Here is a 21810-nt window from a genome sequence, read left to right on the forward strand (position 1 = left end):
GAGGAACTTTGGGCCAGAAACACAACATCTTAGTAACAAAGAAATGAAAGACAAGCAAAACTTCACAGAAATAGAAGCAGAATCCATGTAAGAACCCAAAACACAAGAACCAAGAATGATGCTCACAGGTCTGCTCCAAGATCACAGGACAAGTAATGTCAGCTTGGTAGCAACAGTGCCAGAAAAGTCAAGGGATTCAAATACTAGCTAAGAGAAATCACCAAGCCCCTGAAGCCCCGTATGTATTTGGACAGCTGAAATTGCAAATATTTAGGGCTGGCTGCTTCACTGATAAGAACTGGTCAGGTCAATTCCTTAAACACATTAAGCAGCTTGACTTAGGTATTTTTCCCAGGAACTTCCTTCCAAGACATACCATATGTTAGCCAGGAGGTCCTCATATAACAAATCCTACCAGTTTCAAAACCTGAACATATTATGACCTCAGGTTGACAGAGTTCAGCTATTTCAGGATTTATTTATAGGCTAAAACATACTTCACTTATCTTACAAAGTGTAAGCTATTAAATATCTAAAGTACTAATCACTAAATGATAATTAAAAAAAAAATTAAAAAAAAAATCGATCCTTTCCTCTTTATCCACATAACTTCTAAAATTATGTCTGTCACAAGTATTGCATCTATAAGGTTTCATTTTTAAGCAATCCAGGAAGAAAGACTTACAGCACCAATTAGTAGTTTAAAGCAGTAACATAGGAGTAGTTACCACCATTCTGACAGTTGATTAAAATCTCTATAAAAATTGAAGTGCCTTTCTACAAAATGTCAGCATAGTATTTACAGTCACACTATGGAATACCAGGTTGGAGGGGGCCTCAAGGATCATCTGGTCTACCCTTTCCCAGCAGAAGCACAGTCTAAACAAGATGGCTGAGCACCCTGGCCAGATGGATCTTAAGTGTCCAATACTGGGGAATCCACCCCTTCCTAGGGAGATTATTTCAATGGCTGATTGTTCTCATTGTGAAATTTTTTCTCTTCTGCCTAACTGGAATATCTCCAGGAATAACTTGTACCTGGTTTATTAGGATTTCTCAAAAACAATTGCCTGTTTAGACTAAAAATACACTTAAATCATCAGTGTCTTAACATAAGAATACTGTTATGTTTATTAGAAATATTAAGAACACCTTCTCTTCTCATCAGTCTAAGTTACTTGCCAATTATGAACAGAGACAATCCTTTCAGAAATAATTGAAGTTTAAAAGAACCATAAACCTTTTCCAGGTAGGAAAATTCCATTTCCTTCTCAAAATTACAAATAGCATTTTGTTAAAAGAGTGAAAATAATTAATGAAGTTTCAGTAAGTTTTCAGAAGCACTTGAAAAGTTCTAAGAAGAGAGGAGTACTACTTACCATCAAAGCTAATACTTGCAACTTTGGTATATTTACTTTCAGAGGCTTTTAACGTAACTGGCTTGAAATGCACTGTTATAGCTTCGTTCTGTGGTGTAGGTCTAACGCTCTGCAAACAATCAAAATATGAAGCACCTGTAAATTCATGATTGCTAACAAGCGGTGCAGCTTTCACATATCTTTCACAATGATACAAGTGCAACTAGTTCTGCCCAAGTTTTTGCAGGTGTCTTTCCTATAACAAAGCATCCTATAAAGCTGTTTTAGAATTTTTTTCAGGTACTGTAAATTACTCGGTCAGTATTCAGGAAAATGGGAAATAGAGAGTTCTCCTTGGAGATGTTGAATGAAGTGACAGTATGGCCAGAAACATGTTAATAGAGTAGAAAATAAGCTTTATTTAAATTAAGATTTATTTTTTATTCTTAATGCTGCAGGGGTTACAATTGCTAGACTATTTGTTTCTGCGGCACTCACTAAGAAAGCAGTCAACTGACTTGTGCAACTACCAGTGATGATACAGACATCTACCTTGTCTCTGATCCCATCTAAGTCTTCAGAGCTGCCACAGAGAAAAAAAATCACTAACTATATAGAGAACAGTTTTGCAAATCTGAGATGACACTCGTTCTACACTAACATTTTACAAGGTTACCTTTTACATCTGAGGATTACTGGTTTAAACTAAATGGAAAAGTAAATTGGGCATTACTGGAATAGCTGTTGTGTCAGTTATTAGCCAGAGCTGATTTGTAGAGGTACTCTTTGCTATGCCGCAGGATTAGGGATTCCATGTCATCATCTGGAGACTTTATAAAAGTTGCTAGCAAACTCTCTATTCTAGATTCCGTAGAGAGAAACTGGGCTTGGAGCATTTAAACACTCTTATGCTTGTTTTGCTTAAAATTAGGATGGTTGCCATGATTCTTCCTCCCCAGCTGTCTTCTGCTTTAAGAACAGCTCAGCTGCTCACATAGCAGCTGTTAAGCCACAGCAAATTACAGGATGCTGTATTAAGGAAACTGAAATGAGTGCTGGTTTACCTTATGCTAGGCTGCAGCGGTTTAGCACCTGCTTCACAAGCAGCTGAGCCTTTCTTGGCCAGAGAAGAGCAAGGCAGACAGCTAGTGGTACAAACCAATTACACTTCTTCCAAGCTAAGCTATCCTTGATTGTAAATTAAAGTCATAAAATTGTGCATACGTAACTAAATTCTGCAGACCACATGATCCTTAGAGGAAACAAGCAGCACTACTCTAGCAGCTAATGAATAATCTCTGCTAACTCAACCGAAGTTTTTTATTTTGGATTTATAGTACTGACCTTTGTCCACCACCTAAACACACATGGTGCAGATATTTGCTATTTCTCCTCATGAATTGATTAATAATTATCTCAATTTTCTTCTAATGAAATCCACACTACAAAACTGAAATCTTGACGTGTCTTTAAAAAAAAGAACTCTCTTAAAGCAGATAAAACCAAAGAAGTAATGAAATTCACAACTTTTGCATGACAGAAAAGTTAACCATTTCTAGAAGCTAGCTTCATGCAAAATGCTTTCTTTAATTACTGGTTTGAAATAATGTTGATTTCATTTAGTAAATCAAAGTGGAAATATTCAAAAGGACAGTGTTGTCAGAAAAACAGCATCTCTTAAACCATGACTGTAACAAATCTAGATGTATTTACTCAAAATGTCTACAGCTAATTAATTTAGTAAAGGAAGTAATTTACACTGTTTTGTTGAAAATTTCTGAACTACATAATGTATCTATCACTTGTTGCTTGATTACATGCTATAAAGGGAAATACAGAATTAAGACAACTAAAGGAAAAATAAACATGCTTAAGAATCCTTTCAACTTCACGTTGTGCAAATTTCAACGTATTTCAATTACGGCTCAAGCAAAACCTGTCCTGAATTAAAATTCATCAGATAGGGACATGAAAATACATGCAAAACAAGTTTCATCAAGAATCTAATACCACCAATTTTCTCTGAAAATTTTCTAACAGCAACTTCTGTGGGAAAGAATAATTCTAAATAGATATGCTTCAGTAACACATGGCTCTCCACAGAATGCCCCATTCAAGATTCCTGACCCTGCTCTATGAAGACACATTCAATATTTAGCATAAGAGCAGAAAATTAAGACCTTACATTTCTAAAGGACACAGAAGGGGGAGAAAACTTTGTGCTGTTTAGCAGTTCTTGAGAAAGATTTTGAAGGTTTAAGTACTCTCAGACTACATGTATTCTAATAAACTAAAAGACTGGCATGTGTTCTTCCATGCTGTTTACCTGTCAGAAGCTCCACAACTCAGTTTTATCTTATCCATCCATCTAGTATATTGATCTAAAGACTGAGCAGGCTGTAGACTTTTGATTACAGATAGTAAAGACACAGCTACCCTGCTCCAAGACGAAAAAGCTCTGTGGCTACAGCTAGCAGACCAAGGCTAGTTCCATTAGTGCAGAACCACCTCTCTACTCTTTTATTCACTTTTACAGACACAATTGTCAGTAATTACTCGGCCTTCTGTTAAAACAGGGAAACACCTAACTAACTGAAGTTCACTATCTCCATAAGCACCATTCAGAACAGCCATCAAATAAACTACTACTAGATTTTAATCCTCAGCTTTGAGATGCATGCACTTAAATACGGAGATTGAAAATACAATGCAGAAGCAAGCTACTTCTTGTAGGTTGATAAGAGAAACTAACCAGTAAAGTATATATGAGTTGTGACAGAACTAAATACTTGCTTATACAAATACATTTGTTTTCAAACTGACAGAACTCAGCTTCACTATGGTTGTCCTGAAGTTCCTGGTTCTTCATGCATCAAACATAATAAGGAACTCAAGTTTTGAAGTGTGTCTTTACTTTTAGCAATCAAATGGGCTTGAACTGCCTCAAGGAAATAAAATTTTCATTCTAGAGAAGGGATAAAAGGAAGTGTTCAATAATCTACATTTACTAGGTTTTTGACAGCATGGCTTAATTGTTGCAGCAATGCAATAGTTTATACAGTCATGAAATAAACATTATACTCCCCAGTAATGGAGCAAATCCTACAACAGGAGGAAGATTTTATAAGGAGTTTTAAAACTTAAAAACCAAAGTCAAGTGACTAGCTGTTATTTTCCTCAACCAATTTTCTGGACTACAGCATGACTAAGTACTTGAAGGCAGAACAACTACAACTCTGGTAACAGTATTAGCAGTCTGTCACACACTGATGACCTGAAGATATTTAGTTCCTCCAACACCCAGCTTAAACATATGCTAAATATAGCCTTGGCCTTTTCTTCTGACATTAAGATGAAATTTGTCACACAGCTCTGTCTCACTGCTTTTAAACTCTAACTCTAAAGGGTCAGAACTCCATTTCTCAAGCTTTCCTAGAAGTAAACTATTCTCCGGGTTCCTTCCAAAAATTCTTTACTCTTGCTTCGAAATTCTTTACACTTCGAAATCCCTTAATCGGCACAGAAGCAGAAATTCATACAGAGCTTCAAAAGGTAGAAAGGTTACAAACTTCCCAACAAAGCTGTGCCTTAATGAGAAGAACAATTGACTTGATGTGCCATATGTGACACACTGAAAAATCTGGACCACATCTGGACTGATGTGGTAACTTTTTCATTGCAAAAGTGAGTCCCAAAGGCTTTAAGAATACCAAATTTACTGCTTTGATACACTGTAAAAGAATAATTTATCTGAAAAAGTTTTGTCATGACATGTCTAATGGTTATCAAATGACAGCCTTTCATTAGACCAACATCTTTGGTTTATAGCCCATGGTGTAAAGACCACAGATTTAAAAAAAATGGATAGGCTTTTTTTTTTTAAATAATGGAGTATAAATTAGGCACTACACTATCAGATATTAGAAGTGATACTGATGGTGTGAATACATGGTTACTTGCATTGTACTCAGGAAATATATTACACACTTAAAAAGCCCTCCAACCTTGAAAAAGCGTCCCTATGCCAAAATCCCATCAAATCTAAGAAGATGGACACTCATATCTAGCTGGAAAAATAATAAATCTACCAACCTTCTGATTGTAAAAATCATACACAGTTTTTTTTAAAAAAAACTCCATGGAAGCTGGGTCATAGCTTACAAAACCAGGAGAGACCTTATAGGATCACCTGACCTCATAAATGCAATAAAGCATTAGGAAGTCAGTGAATTAAATTCTGTTTGCACTATACTGCAAGTCTCTGTTGACTTGAAAATCATTAGTGAATAATAACTTAGCAAGCACTGCAATGGACTGTCACAGTGAAAAGTTACCTTCATTTCTAAAAATGTGTCCTGTTTCTACTTTAAATTCATTAAGCCTCAGTTTCCAGTATCCTAAGGTTTTGCTAGATCTGTACTATGAAAACACTGTTATAGTTACAACTATATCCTTTACAAACACACATTGTCTCCAAGAGCTCAGTAAGAAACCTCTGCCAATCCTTCAGTCATTCTTCTCGCTCCTCTGGTTTCTTTTCAACACTTCAACACTTTTTGAAGTGTACTGGGACAAGCTATAGCTAGCTAGCTACACAACTAAATCTGGAAAACATGGAAGACAGGAAGGGGAGAAAGAAGAAGTGAGAAAAATAGTGGGCAATGAGAAAAATCACACAGGAAAAAGGTATGAATGAACAAAGGCGGACTACCAGACTAGAGCCAAAATTCTGTAATAAAAACAGAAAACAGAAAATCCAAACTCTAGAATTCTGAAGCTGGTTGCACTTCACATCCAGCTTCAGTGATCTTACTGAAAAGGGCTCTAGAATGTTTGGGGTTTTTTCTTATTTCAAGCTACAAAGCAGATAAGCTCAAGAAAACAAGGGTCATTTTACAGTCAGCTATTGAAAGCTACTCATTGCTTATCTTAAAAGATTATGTTGGGCAACCACTTTTTACACTGATGTGTAAATGTGATCTGTGTGTGATGAGGACAAAGAATCTCACAGACTCTGCATTAATCTCATTCAATGAACATGAGTTACTGCTCTCAAGTATAAAAGCTTTCAGGAGTTCAGATACTGCAGGCACAGTCTATAAATGCTGTTCAAAGCATCCAAGCATTCAAAGAAGGCTATGAAGCAAATTAATTTTACCATGCACAAAAATTATTTGCCTTCCTATTAAGTTACATTTTCAGTCACACATCACCTAGCTTCTAATTCTGAACACTGCATGGTGAACCTGTGAATGATCAATTTTTATAAGAGAAAGTAAATCCATATAGAAAGTTTCAAATTAAAAGGAAATAAAACTTACTGTAATTGGCACATCTTTTGTTCCTGAATTTAATAAATGCAGATTTAAAATTTTTGGCAGATCTGTTAAAGAAAAAAAAAACACACCTGGCTATTAGGCTATTTTAACATAAGAAACATATACAAAGTCATCTGCACTAGCTGGTTCTTCAAATAAATCCACTGTTCAGAGTTAAAAAGTTAAGACTAACACGACAGAACAGCCAGTCTAAACAGCTAGTCCCAAGACACTGACACACTTAAAAACTACAGTTTTGTGTATTAGTAGGTATTACAGGCTTCAGCTAACTACTCGTATTTGTAAAATATTAAGAAACAAACAGGCTAAAAATACTACAATGAATGATTTTGCCAGATGCACCAGCAGAAACTAATCTTACATGTAAAATCTTTGCGTGTTAAGGAAGTTGCAAGGAAAAGTACCTCAGAAGATATCTCTTTTTACTTGAAAAAAGATGATCTCTTTTCTTCAGTAACAAATCCCTTTTACAGTTTCAAAAGATACCTTCAGTTTTACAACTTTCCAATGCATATATTTTATTTCACCAAGCAATATTAATTTAATTAATGTTAAGCACAAACACGTAAGTAGTACTTGAAAAAAAAATCTTATCATAAATAACAGATTTGATTAAGTTTGCACACCTTCACTATTCCCTGTGTCTGGAAACATTAAAACTTATGCAGATGTAAGGCAGTATTTCAAAACAAGTTCACAAACTAAGTAAACTGAAATGGTTTTCAGACTAAGTAATGTACAACTGTGTGAGACTAATGTTATTACTAGACCTAGAACCAGATGTGCAAACTACTGTTCGCTTGTACACATCTCAAGTATACTTGCTGGCAAAAATATCTGTGCACTGTTGTAACACACTATTATCAGTCTTTTAAGAAGTATCATTCCACAAGCAACCCTGAACAATACAAAGATAAGTGGACTTTCCTCTTCCCACCCTACTCCTTATAAATACTTAGAGACCTGAAGAATACTTTACCTTGTGTTCGTAGTGTACCAAAATCTAGCATTTCTGTTGATGAATAGATTCCTGGTGCTTTAAGGAAAAAAAAATAAGTTACTATTATCTTATTATACTAAGAGTTAATTAATTTGAATAACTGAAAAAAAAAACCAACCAAATCCACAAAACAAAACAAAATCAGTGAAAACAATCACTCTTCTACAAACCTGTTGTAACTTCTACTTCAACAGGGAGAATGATAAATTCTGTGTTGTCTGAGGCATTTGTTTTTATTCTAATAAAGGCTGTATGATTATCTGCTTCCCTTGAAGAAAAGCTGGCTCTCATCACTCCTTTTGTTTCATAGGGAGGTATTTCCTGATAAATAATCAAAGCACATTTATGAGAGTCCAGTAATTACAAAAAAAGCTGTCATACCAAATAATTACAATAGAAGCATTGAGTATAATTGTATTAAGAGAAAAACTTGCAAAAGCAGAAAGAGATAGACTCCATATTATTAAAATTACACTTTAATTTATAAATTAAGTTAATTTATAAATTAAATTAATATAGTTGTAAACATGTAATATGACACTGATTAAAAATAGGTATATGCAAGAGAACTTCCACATCCCAATTCTAAGTTTTACGTATTAATTTGTGGTAAAAGACAGTAGCTAAATTAGCAGAATTCTACCAATAAACAAAAGTTGTTAATAAAAATGTTGTTGAGTACTGTAATATCGAATATCGGGTTTGCATATCCTAATTGTTTTTTCTCCAAAGCAGACACAAGCCATACAGTTTCAGTCCTAAACACAAACTGAAATAGTGCAGAACTCCAAGTAGCCAGAAGCTTGTGGGGCCATCATGTAACTTACAGCAAAAAGTCAAAATGCATTTTAGTTTCTGTACATGCCTATTCCATCAGTTCCAATCTGCATTCTTTCTGTATTTGGTGTACACAGCTTCAGCACAAGACTAACTTCAGCTCCATAACTGAGATACCAACATCAGACAGCCTTCCCAATCACTTTACAGAAGGTCTGAGGATTGGGATTTTTATTTTGTTTTTAACAGAGGATGAAAGGCTTGATTTGAAATTTGGAACTTCCTACACTAAGTGCAAATAAATACAACAGAAAGCAGAAATTTTGGATGAGTAGTCCTTGCAATGATTGGTATTGTTTCAGTTGGCAGCTTATTTCATGTTTTTGAGGTAGGAAATTGGACAGGAAGTAATCAATTGTTTTATACTTCATCCAATCATCCGAGCATTTGGTATCAGAATAATTTTAGACAATTATGTAAATCCATATGTCAAAGTATCATCACCATATTTCAAATAATTTCTTCTACTTTGCAGCTTTTTCTAACTGCAGTGAAGCTCCTGACATAGCCAATACAATGATGTATCTGGGTGTTTCCTCCTACTGGTTTGATTTCTTCTATTTGCCTTATTGTTTTGAAATACCAATGGTTGATAAGGGAAACAAGAGGACTAGTCTGCAAGACACTGAAAGCTTTCACATGCTAGTCATCAGTGCTTTAACTGGCAACCTGGCCCAGAGAAGCTGAAAAACTACATGCTCTGAAAAACATTCCTCTTGAGTTCTTTTGACAACAAGGAAGGGGCTATCTTTAGAAGCAATACAATTTGACTAAAACAGTGTCAAGACATTAGGACCTTCATCTTTTAAAATCCATTTTCATGTTTACATCTAACCCTCAGCATCTCTTTCCACTGCATTTTTTAAAATGCTTGTGATCTGTGTTAATACTTACTTGCAATTTTTGTATCTAACACTAAAACACTGCCATTCTAATGGACTTTCTCCAGAAAAAAGAATTAAGTATTGTGACTGTCCTTCATAGCTCACTTGGTAATATCCTGGCTTTACTCTTACAACAAGTTAAACTGTCATATGACAGCTGGACATTACCAACAGTGTAATACATAGCATAACGCCAAAACTTTACCATCAGGATGCTTCTAAATTTTATTTCACTTAAAGATATCAGGTGTTACTTCAAAACTATATTAAGTGAAGAACACAAGAAAACAGACTTAACGGGCCAGACCATGAGTCTGTTCAACCCACTACCTTGTCTCTAGCACCAGAGAGTAAACAGTAACTGCAGGGCATGCATGTAGGTATATTTTCTAGAACAGTTTCCAGCCACTCTCGACTCATGATTCAGGGATTTACTGCAGCTAGACAAGCTGCTCTTTTATGTAGTAGTCCTTAATAGGACTTTCTTCCCTAAGTTTGTTCAGCTGCATTTTCAACCTATCTGTGCATTCACAGTAATTTGCAAGAAGGACTTTCTGAGTTAAAAAACACCACTAACAACAAAAAAGCCAACACAAACCCCCCGTAACCAATAAATCAAACAAAATATGTTTGTTTTTTTTTTTCTGTGGGTTAGATCCAGCTCACAGGTCTCTGGGACATTGTCCCAAAAGCTCAGGTAGGTGTACTTTATTCTACTGGGAATCGTTTTGTTCTTTGCATTTCAAAAAAGCACAGCTCAATACATATGGCTTACTGTAATTAAACGTTTCATTTGATTCCTACTCCCATTACAGTAACAGACCATTATTATTTCCATTTTTTATGGGATATTTTAATGATCACAAAACAAGAAATGAAGTTAGTAAAAAAACCCCAAAGCCTGAACTCATCAAAATAAAACCTCCCCAAGCAAGTACAATGGGCGCTACAAGACATGGCTACTCACCCATAGCTTCCTCGTACCTCCCTGCTGACCTGTTGGAAGCTCTAAATGGAGATCACCTCCACTGGAATACATTTCTACCACCTGAGGTGGATAACAGAAAATCATTAGCACTCAGCTTTAAAGGGATCCTGTTCTAGTTATCAGGTATTATCACGTGCAATGGCATAGCTTAGTGACTATTTGACTACTGGAGTATCTTATAAATTCACTTTAGTGACGATATAGCCATTTGCTAGTGCTACATTTATGTCTTTCTATAGTATTTCATAGTTTGTGGATCACTTACTTCACAGAATCAGAATTTGGTTAGGTAAAGACATCAATCCTGCCTTAACATAAGAATGCTTGCCAACATTACATACTACGCTACACCTTAACACCACCTTACACTGTGCAAAACAGGCAAAAGGAAGCTAAGAGGCATCACCAAATTAAAAGCACAAGATCTATTTAACTTTGTTTGCTTCAGTGTTCTTCCTAATTACCAGTGAAGTTTCAATACTCTTAATTACCAGTGAAGTTTAAATCTTTATTTTGCCGTAATTATAGCCATGTTAAAAATTGAAATTTTACTGTAAAACCTCAATTAGCAAATTAAGAGATCTGTGATTATAATCTACAATTTCTACAACTGACTTGCAGTTGAACAGAAAAAACTTCACACAATATGAAAGACTTGACCTCAAACAGCTTTAAAATTCAAATAGAATTTTAAGAAGTTTCAAAATAAAAATTTCAGTTTAATATCATAAATGAGCATTTAATGATTTTCCTCTTAGGCTCACCTGCAAAGGTTCACTGTGGGGGTTATGTATATTTATTATAGGAGAAAAACTGCTATTTACAGGAACTCGTGCCCCAATAAACGGGCGCAATCGATAGGGGTTCGGAACTCCAATGCCAAACACCTGGTTCAGAAAAAGAAACACAAGCTTAAGCAGCTGTATGTAACTGTTGCAGAGCCTAAAATACACTCACCAGTTTTAGTAATCCACCATGTACTCTTTTGAATAATTTTATAGTATAAGTCTAATCAAATATTTTAAACCATTATCGTTTGCAGCTGAAGGCCATTTCTCATAGCTACTACTTACTTACACTGACATATTGAGAAAACAGGAAGTCAAAATACCACCTTTTTTCTGACATTCTGAAACACTAAATACCAGCCATAGGTTAAAGAGATGTGAAATGTTCCTTTAATCATACTTTTATGAAACTATCCATATGGGAAGCGTTTCTGTTGTTGTTTGCAAAATGTTGTCATGGTAAGAGTCACATTCTTTCAACAAGAATATTTATTTTTTTTTTTTTTCATTTTTTGTTCTCTCTCATCTGTCTGGTTATCTTTCTGAATCTCAAGTGAGTAATGCAAGTGACTTTTTGCCAGCCTAATGAATAGCAGTGTCTTGTCACAGGAGCAGATGAATACAGAGCTACAGAATGAGCCAGATCAGTACAATAAGCCACAAAAATAACACAAAAAAGGTGTTGGGAGGGTTTTAAATCCTACATAATTTCATCAATCTGGCTTACAGTACTGCCCTACGATATTTACAGTGGTGTATTTTTGTTTTACAACAGGCAGTAGGGATGGAAATTTCTTCAACTGGGTTGATGGAAAAAAAAAAACAAACCAACAACTCATCATTATGGTGCAAATATCCTCGGATGGTTAAGTGCCCCAGAATAGATACTGCTTTGATTCACACAACTTTTTCTGAAACAGTGTAATTCTCTTACCTGATAAGTAAATACCCCATGATTAGAAGTGTTAATAAATAAAGTGTTCTCTACATTTCCCACTACTCTTGCAAGGAAAACTACATCAAAGGATGTGTTCCCTCCTGGAAGAATTTTCTGGAAAAAATAAAAGTAAGCAAGCAGAGGGATAAGCAAAACTGTTTACTGAAGACATTACACTACACAGATGAACAATGGTTTTTGTGCTACAGAAGATCTCTTATGTTCTTTATAGAAATACCGAAGTTATAAAGTCTACTGCAGATTTAGAAAAAAGGAGTAGAAGTTTCAGACAAATAAAATGCGTAAAAAAATAATAAAAATACCAATAGTTTACAACTATTATCTAGTGCAGGATCGTATTTAATTGAATTTTTATGTTAAATTCTGAGTTCAGCTTATCACAGAAATATTTTAGTCTGACAGTTCACAGATCACTGGAGAAACAGCAATTACTTCAAGACTTCCATAAATGAGAGAGGTTGTTTATGGACAGGTTTTCTGAAGTTTTTAATGTTTATATGGCCCCTGCTAAGCCACAGGCCCTGCAGACAAAACTGAAACTAGAGGACTCTATCTGACAACAAGGTGGTTAAGAGTTAACCCTGCTGACACCACACTCTTGAACATGTAAGTTCCTGTAACACGATTACTTACAGCTGTTAGCGCATTGGAGTGACTACTTCACACTAACACTACTTCACATGACTTAGAATTTTCAGAAAAATTATAGGAACAGTTTGTTCCTGTAGGTGCTCTAAGGCAATGGAGTCACTTCAGCAGCAAAGAGATCTGCTGTTAAACCTTCAGTTACAATATACATTTCCAACATAGTCAGAAGTCCCAGTGTTTCTGTGCTCAGTTCAAATTTGCTCTGAGACCAAGAACTGCAATACCTTAATACTTTTAGGTATGCTATTATTGCAGCAAGTTATTCTTTAAAGAAGGTCTCATTTAGACTGCAGAGGGGAAAGAAAAGTTCATTTTGAGAAAGCAAAATAACTTACCCTATTTTGGAAAAACGATGCATGAAAATGTGATGTTGTAGCAGATATTGATACTAATGTAATTGTTTCTTCTGAGCTAGGGTTATGTAGGTAAACTTTTTCCATTTTTGGCATTCCAACTGGCCTGTCAAAACAGAAAATATTTTCGAAGCATCAGAAATCTAGACAATAGAGCATTGGGCTTTTTTCCATTAACCAGAAAGGAGTATAAAAGTGATGCATACTGACAATAGAACTTTGTGTTTAATGCTTTTTTTTAAGTAATGTGTAAATTATACTTAGACTAATTACTTAGTTAACATCTTTTCCATTATTTTATTGCTTACTTTTCCTGAAGGCTTACCTAATGTTGCATTATCCTCATGAAATTCTATTGTCAGGTTTTTACTTCAGAATCAGAATAGGTCAAGTTTTCTATTCCATGTTAGAATCCCTAAATAACTATCTTAAGACAGGGTGTACACAGCAACTTAAAATAAACAGAATACACCCTAGACAAAATTTGAAGTGCCAGTTTTTTCCATTATAGATTTTAAGCAGTTTTACCCAGAACCCAGAATTTCCCTGGCATCATATTTTATAACATGCTTTACAGAATTAAGTAGGCAGACATGTGCAGCAACAACTTTTTTATATGTATAGTATTTGAACTCATACCTTAAAGAAAAAAATAAATGCTTGAAATAAAAGTTAGAATTTAAGAACTCTAAAATATGGTAGTCACACAGTTAAACAACAGCACAATTTCACTAACAAAACATTCTAACAATTTATTTGACACAAGATTTGGGCTTGGTTTTGCTTACAACAGCTGAAGTGACAACAGATGCTCCAGTTTCACCAACTATTTTTCAGACTTTATTGTCTTTTCAGAATTTTTTCATGCCTTTTAACACACATGTTAAGCATCAGCACCAAAGCACTAATCAAGATGCAGATTACAAATTGCTCAATTTTGCATTCTGGAATTTAAAATAGTTAACTCAACTTTCAGGCTACATGTACTCCATGTAGCACTCTCTCCCATGTCACTTGCTCCAAACATTGCAAGGACAGCAAAACAATTGGTAAGAATTACTACCTGTAGTACCTGAAGTGATGATGACCAGCAACAGGCAGCTGTTCTACCCTCCTCAATTCACTTTAACAGGCCAAATTAGTAAGTGCTATTGCATTCACAGTTTTTCAACCTGGAGGGGGGTGTGAAGTATGTCCCAACACACGAAGTTTGCTGTAAATTAAAGGCTCCATTGAATGGAGAATTTAGTAACAATAATCAAACTACACTACAATTTACAAAGTGTTTGTGATGACAGAACCTCCTACTTATGAAACATGGGCTAAAGAGACAGATGCTAAAGACTATGCTGTTAATTCAAAGACACAATTACTAACCATCAATAAACAGCATCTTCATTAACAGAAAAATACATCTGCACTCTACTACTGTAAATTTCTTTGCTACTCACCACTACAACACCAAACACACGCAAAACCACACCAGAAAAAAAGTGTCTGCTGATAGGGAGCTACCCAGCACTCTCTGAATTCTGAACCCACTGCTTCAAACACTCCTTCACTGACATCAGTACAGACGGCCTTGAGGATTTTATCTGCTTGGTAACTATGAAAGGCTTGTATAACAGTCTTGTATACAAGCTTGTATAACAGTCAGCACTTTTGCAGCAAATTCCTTGTTTAGACAAAGTGGTCAAGCCTTAAAGTACTCTCTGATTTTACTAACATCAAAGTAAAAATAAAAGGGAAGAAATAAAATAGTCAACCTCTCCTAACACTGAAGAAAGCTCTTTGAGTCTCTCCTGAGGATCAACTGTCTGTTCCCTAGCTCTCATTGCAATTTCTGATTCTCCTCAGAGGAAGACGTGCTCCCAACATCTTGGTGCAACTCTTCTGCTTGCCACAGTGCAGTTTCTGGATACTTCACTTTCCCAGAGCATGTTCAGCAGCTCCTCAAGAAGGGGAAATCATCCTTCTCGTCTATTACAAAACACTCCAAGCTTCATAAGAGGAGCTAAGAGCTGAAAACAAGAATCAAGCAGAACAGTTCCTTAAAACCACAACAGCAGTAAGTGAGAGATGAGGTAGATTTTAAGCACTGTGAGCAAATAACATGATTACTATATCACCTGTGGTCTCTACAGAAAACCAGCTATATACTGAAAACCTAAAATCAGGGTTGACTTCAGTGAGACTTTTTATGATGCATCATGTGTGAAACACCACAAAGCCAAGAAAATGATGTTGAATGAACTGGCAATACTGAAGCACCAGTATGTTCCTGTCAGAAAGGAAGTAAAACTCATTATCTAGGAAATATTCCAAATATTAACAATTTTTTAAGGTCTTCATGTTTTTCTAGTTCTGAAGAGAAGGGACTATAAGACAGTCTATTTGAGAGGTTAAATTTATGAAAACAAACGGCCATGACTAACACCACAGCTCACTAACTTCATATTCCAGACTAAACTACCATGGTATTAATTATAAGTGATAAAGGCAGAAGGAACTTAAAATGAATTCTGTTGTTAGGACTGTGTTTTATTTTACTGTTTTGCTGATCATTCTGATTTTGAAACAATGAGTCCAATACTACATTTGGCTGAGATACAGCTTCCCTTATTTCTTTAAGTTTGATGTTAGCCAAATTAACAGAAATAGGACTTCATAAACCTCACCTGTTTTCCTGCTACCAGACATGGTAAAATCCAGGTAGAGCAGTGGACACCAGACACCCTTAATGAACATACATTCAAAGCAATAATCTCATCAGGGATGCTCTCCAAGCTGTAGATTATCAGACCACAATGATCTGCACAAGTACAGTGTTACCTGATGCCAAATTTCACAGCAGAATTTCCTGGAGCGGTCACAGCAAGTACTTTTCATTGTGAGAAGTTGGTACAGACACACATCTTCAGGCAAATATGAACTGTCAAGGCATGCAATATTTTGCTCCTCTGTCCCTGCATAATGCTAGGTCCACCTACACTGATAAAAAACCTGATACCACAACCTAGATGAGATGATGGTAATTAACAAGGGGGAGGTGCCTGTTCAAATGAGTCAAGATTCCTATGTTCTGGTTCTTTACTGCTGCAACTCAACTCTTTTTGAAGTATGAGTTGGTATCTGCAGTTACAGTAAGCATGCCCTTGTAATGGAATTAACTGCTACTCCAGGGATCAAGAGGTAGATTCTTTTAACAATGGAAATCAGCTGTTGCAAATTTTGGGGAGATGAGTCCTTGAGTTATTGGCTCAAAGCTTACTTGCAAAAATATCTAGCTACTCAGTGTGAAGCAAATACAGATTGAGAAAATGCCTTTTTAAAAGAGCAATTAATTTTTTCTTACTGTACATGGTTTAAGCACCTCTGTAAAATGCTCACTTGATTTATGATACAAATCTATTACTGAAAAGTAAAAGGACATAAATTCAGCAGATACATTCTTCCTGTTTCATCTCCTATTCTTTGTAATGAGACTGGAGAGAAAACTGAAGTCAATCAAAAGCTTCACAGTTATATTTTGAAATGCTGGGAACATACGTAAACATACTCAAGATTCAATTCCGGTAAATTCCTAATGAATTTGAGAGTTTTACATATGTTTTCCCCCAAGAACTTTTTTCATTTAGCATCTTTGGCCATTGTGGAAACATATGTAAGACTGGTTGTTGCCCAACATATCAGAAGTGGGTTAAATCATAGGTTAAATCAGTATCCTGTCATACAGTGTCCTATCAGACAGGGGTGAATAGCATAGACGCCTAGAAGGCAAAAGTGTCATGTGAAAAGCATATAAAGTCAGGTGCCCAGAACACTCTCCTAGCCTCTAAATATATGTGGCTTGGGAACTTCCTTAACCAATGAAGACAGTCAGAAGATCAGAGTGAGCAAGCTTCAACAGTAAGAACTTGGGTGTTGACTTGTAATGTATCCACCTACTTTTAATTAAAAGAAACAAAATGAGCTGGTTGTACAAGGTTACATCTAGAGACTGAAAGGGAATGCCTTTTGTGCCCATTCTGAAGAAAATAGTGGTTCCTTACACAAAGGAAGACTGCACGATGTACAAAACCAGAGAATTAGTGACTAGAGCATTCTTCCTGTTTCACATGAAACCGTATGCATTGCTGGTTGAGAGACACAGGCAAGTGGCTTCTTTAACTGAAGTCAGTAACTGCAGCACATATGTTGGAGAAAGCAAATGCATCTCCAACTCAGAAAAGCAAAGAAACCAGAAGGGGTTTGGATTTACACATGTACTAGCCTACAAATTACTTGTTTCTTAGCTTCCCAATTTTACTGCCTTTTAACAAAGAGAGAAAGCTCTTTTATAGTATACTTGACCAAAAGTTGGTGTCCACGTAACGTACTAAATGGAGCAAATGCCCCATTTTATGTTAGGAATCCAACTTAGATTCCATACAACAAAATCATACCTTTTCCAAACAGTTAGCAAACCCCCATATATAAAACGCCAGCAAGAAGATTTTATCCAACCATGTCACCAAGTGTGGTCAGAATTAACCTAAAGGTGTAATCTAGGTGTAATCTAACTCTTATTTGTTTTGGCAGCATTTTGCACTCTAGCATGATATGCAACCAAAACCTGCAGTAGATCTGGACAAAATGTCAATACACTGTCAACACTTTCTCACGTTTAAAAAAAATCCAAGGGAAATGAAAGTCTCATTTTGCAACATTTCTTTAAAATTCCAACAATCTCAAGCTCTCACACATTACAAGTGTATCAAATGTACTGTGTAAACATTTGGCTCTACATTCTACATAACTTATAGGTCCTTTCACCCGTTGTAAATATACTTGTTTAAACTGTAAGAAAACCAGTGATTTGAGTAAACTCTCTAGCTGCTATAAGTACCCACTATTTACTGCTAAGAGATTAGAGTTCTTGAAGAAAACAGACCGATTTGCTAAACTTATACTAACCTTATTGTAAAGTAACTTCCATGATTTTAAGAACATTTATATCTACCATATCTAGTATATACAAACATTTCTTCTATAGCTCAGGAAAACTTCAAATAGTTAAACTGTTAACAATATCATTCTCCATTCTCTTACCATGCTACTCCTCCCATACGTTTTTACAGCAGGAAAGCCTTACAAGGGTGAAAACTAATTTTCACTGCAATATAACGCATTCATTATATGCCTTTACTTTTTAAATGCCCCTTTGCCTTGGTTTTCTTGGTTTTGGTTGATGCAATTAGAAGTATTACTGAAAGCAGTGCAGTCTAGATTCAAAGGGAGACATATTAAGACAGATTCAGCACAGCTGTATTCTCCAGATCTTTACCTATTCTGACACTATCCTGTCCTTAAAGCTACAGGAGTAAAATATGTCCCTTATGTTACCTAAAGTAACATAAGGTCTCCAGACCTGGAAGAAGCTCTCAAATATTTGAACATTGCCAAGCAATTGCTTTCAAGGCCAGTAAAATCTTTCATAGAATATCCTGCTAAATACTACAGCTCACAAACAAGAAACACAAAACCATCACAAAAATCCCCTAATGAAAACACTTCAAAGGAAATGCAATGAGATTGTTTATCAAAAGAAAACTGAAAGACAGAACTTCAGAATACTGTCCTACCAATGAGAAAATTTTGTCTGAGAATGAGACATTGCTCAAATTGAGTGAAGCAAGAACCTCCATTCACCATAGAAGCATACGTTCATCAAAGATTAAAATATTACTGTTGCCACAAGTATGGTTTCATACAGTAGTAATCATTTATATGAAACAGGGGTAAGATGTCAACTTCATCTTTAAAATAATGCCACATTTTAAAATTTTGATGGTAAGCAGTTCTTCCTTATATTGTATCAGTGTTCTAAAAGTACCCAAAGTACCTAAGTGCTCCATTATCAAAAGCTACAAAAAGCTTAGTTGTGAAGAACCTAAAGTTTACTTTTGATACAGTCAGATTTGAATTAATAAAGATTAAGGCAATGTATCAAGATCTGTGAACATGCACATTCACCTACAAAGCAGGTGCAAGAACTGAATATAAACTGCTCTGCAACAACCTTCATTCACATGGGCCACCTGCAGGACCTCTAATATGAAGACCAATCTTAAACACAGAAAGCCATATAGGTAATAATTGTTCTTCCAAAATAGCCTCTGAGCAACCAAGTCCCAAAGCTATGGAAGATGAAATTATGGTTGCTGTTTGTACATTAGAACATCTCAGTTATTCCATTTCCATTTGACAACAGAGGAGAGTAACAGTTTAAAAACGGAGAATACAAGCAACAGAATGCAGGTAAGAATGAAGTCAGCTAGTTGTGGAGCTGGTTTTAGGTGGAGGGGTTTTTGCTCATTTTCTTTAAAGCCCTGAATCTCAAATATCCAAGATGTTGCAGAATTTGTTCCAGAAAAAGACTGGTGTTGCTTTAGAAACACAAGTAAGAGGTTTACACATTAAATAACCAAATGAGTATTCCACACGTAGTCCAAGCAGTCCCTTGGCACAGTGATACGGGATAACCTGCCACAGTTCTATCCCATTCCCAGAGGCTTAATATATACAGAGAACATTTGGGATTTCTTCAAGCGAGCTAAAGATTTGCATATCCTAACTTACAGCATACATTTCCTTTGATAAATGTGAGATTACCTGGACTGCCTTCAAAGTAGTAGAATATGGCAGTGTTTGTTTCATATTAAAATAGCATTAAAAACCCCCAACTGTTAATAAACCAGAAGTATAAGACCATTGTAATCTCATCTCCAGGGGAACACAGGAAGTGTGTCTACAGCACCTATTTATCAAGTTAATACAGATTTTGATTTTCTGAGATCTCTAGATAAAGTAACTTTTATTAAATATTATTCCTGCTCAAATTGGCACGTTTTTGAAACATCTGATTAAACCCACACACTCTCAGCAGACCAAAAATTTCACAGGAAGAATGACTTAGCTTCCAACTGAAATTAAATATTAAAACTGTCTTTAGCTTGGGCATGATACGTGTTGATAGCTCAGCACAAACACGAACTTTGAACAAGTTTGCTCCATTAAGTGCTACATGCTACCTACTAACAAAACACCCTTTAGGTATAGTACTTATTCAGAAACTAAATATGCATTTTATGCCTTTCCTAAAATTCATGAATAACAAAGACAGAAAAGTCAGAATTTGAATGTGAAACTCCTGTCTGTTTTAGAAGGCAGAAAACCTTAAAAGCTTAAATATGCATTATTTGACTTCCAAGGTATTTGGCACCTGCAGTTTTTTCTCATCATAAGGCTGAGTTACTCAGGATTTCTTAGAGCTGGCTCACAGATTTTAAATTGAACTTTGGGCCTCCATATCTAAACCTTTTCTAAAACTGCCTTTGACATCTTAGTGAAGTTTTAATAAATCAAAAGAGGGTTTTTGCCTGAGACTATGATCTAAATGACAATAGATAAATTAATTATCATATGTTGTTAAAAAAAATAGAACACATAATGAATCAAGATCTAACATAGAGGTTTCCTATTTTAATTTACAGTGCAGTTCTGCATTTACTGTACAGAGCCATCCCCAAGTAAGAGATTTGTTGCTACTTTAACACTGTACTAGATGGACATTATTTGTTCAGTGCTTTTAGCTCTGACCACGAACAACTTACATAAAAAGCCAAAACACAATGAACAACAACTTAAAGTATTTATGATACTGTCTTGGATCTACTTTTAGCAAGGGGGAAAAAATGGTCTTTGGAAATCCACAAAGTAAAGAAGCACATGTAGCTTTTTTCAGATAAGCATGCAAACTCTAGATAACCCTTACAAGCAAGGTATTTCAGAGCACATCACACTTTATTCATAGTAGAAAAAAGTGCATAAAATACATTTCAATCAAATTCTGGATTTACTATGAACTAGAAAGTTCTACCATTTTGAAGAGAAAATAATTTAAAACCAAATCAGTAGGTAAGTTTACGGTAACTCTAACAAAAAGCACACTGCTCTACAAGTTTGAATTTGTACTGCAAGTCACTCAGTATGATTTGTTAACCATAATCTCATTTTGTTATAGCAGAACAGGGTTTACCACAAGGCCATTTGCTATTCAATTTAGAAACTCAATATCCTCTTAGCTAGGACCAGTTACTGACATTAGAAAAAAACAACAAAAATACACAACATCAAAAGCTAGAAGAAATTCTGAAAGAAAAAGGATGAGGGGACAGAGTGACTTATTCTGTCTTTAATCCGAAGTAGGATTACAATTTTGTTAGACTGAGCACAAATAAATTCTGCAAAATGAGGCATTTTCATAATAGCTTTGTTATTTAGTGACATTGGGGTTTTTTGTATAGAGGTTATTTCTGAAAAGCTACTCTGTGCAAACAAAGTTACAGCTTCTCTTCTTTCAGAAAGACAGGAGTATACACCACGTCAATACACAGGAACTTCCCTGCACATCTCTGTAGTCACACCATACAACAGTCTTTCCGACAGAAAAAGGGTACTATATTTTTATTAATAATCTGTGGCTTATCTGTAAATAAAGCAGCCTTTCATCCAGCAGCTGCACTGGTTGAGTATGGGGGAAGCAATGCTGTGTTCAGGCATATCTGGGCTGTTTTCATTCTTCCAGGCTGAACTGTTAACGAAATATTTGAAAT

At 35.5% G+C, this 21810-nt stretch overlaps 1 protein-coding gene across 1 annotated transcript in view; it reads right to left on the reverse strand.

Annotated features, from left to right (window-relative positions):
- TMEM131 (transmembrane protein 131) overlaps positions 1-21810 on the reverse strand; it is a 94159-nt gene that overhangs the window by 33990 nt on the left and 38359 nt on the right. Inside the window, exons 5-12 of the mRNA XM_027718076.2 lie at positions 13136-13259; positions 12129-12245; positions 11171-11293; positions 10386-10466; positions 7868-8018; positions 7677-7733; positions 6680-6741; positions 1380-1488 (exon numbers count right to left, since the gene is read on the reverse strand). Of these exons, the coding sequence (XP_027573877.1) occupies positions 1380-1488; positions 6680-6741; positions 7677-7733; positions 7868-8018; positions 10386-10466; positions 11171-11293; positions 12129-12245; positions 13136-13259 (824 nt within the window). The remainder of the gene's footprint in view (positions 1-1379; positions 1489-6679; positions 6742-7676; positions 7734-7867; positions 8019-10385; positions 10467-11170; positions 11294-12128; positions 12246-13135; positions 13260-21810) is intronic.

This window comes from Pipra filicauda, unplaced genomic scaffold, assembly GCF_003945595.2.
Source record: "Pipra filicauda isolate LSUMZ 115617 unplaced genomic scaffold, ASM394559v2 scaffold83_size3615187_pilon, whole genome shotgun sequence".
NCBI lineage: Eukaryota > Metazoa > Chordata > Aves > Passeriformes > Pipridae > Pipra > Pipra filicauda.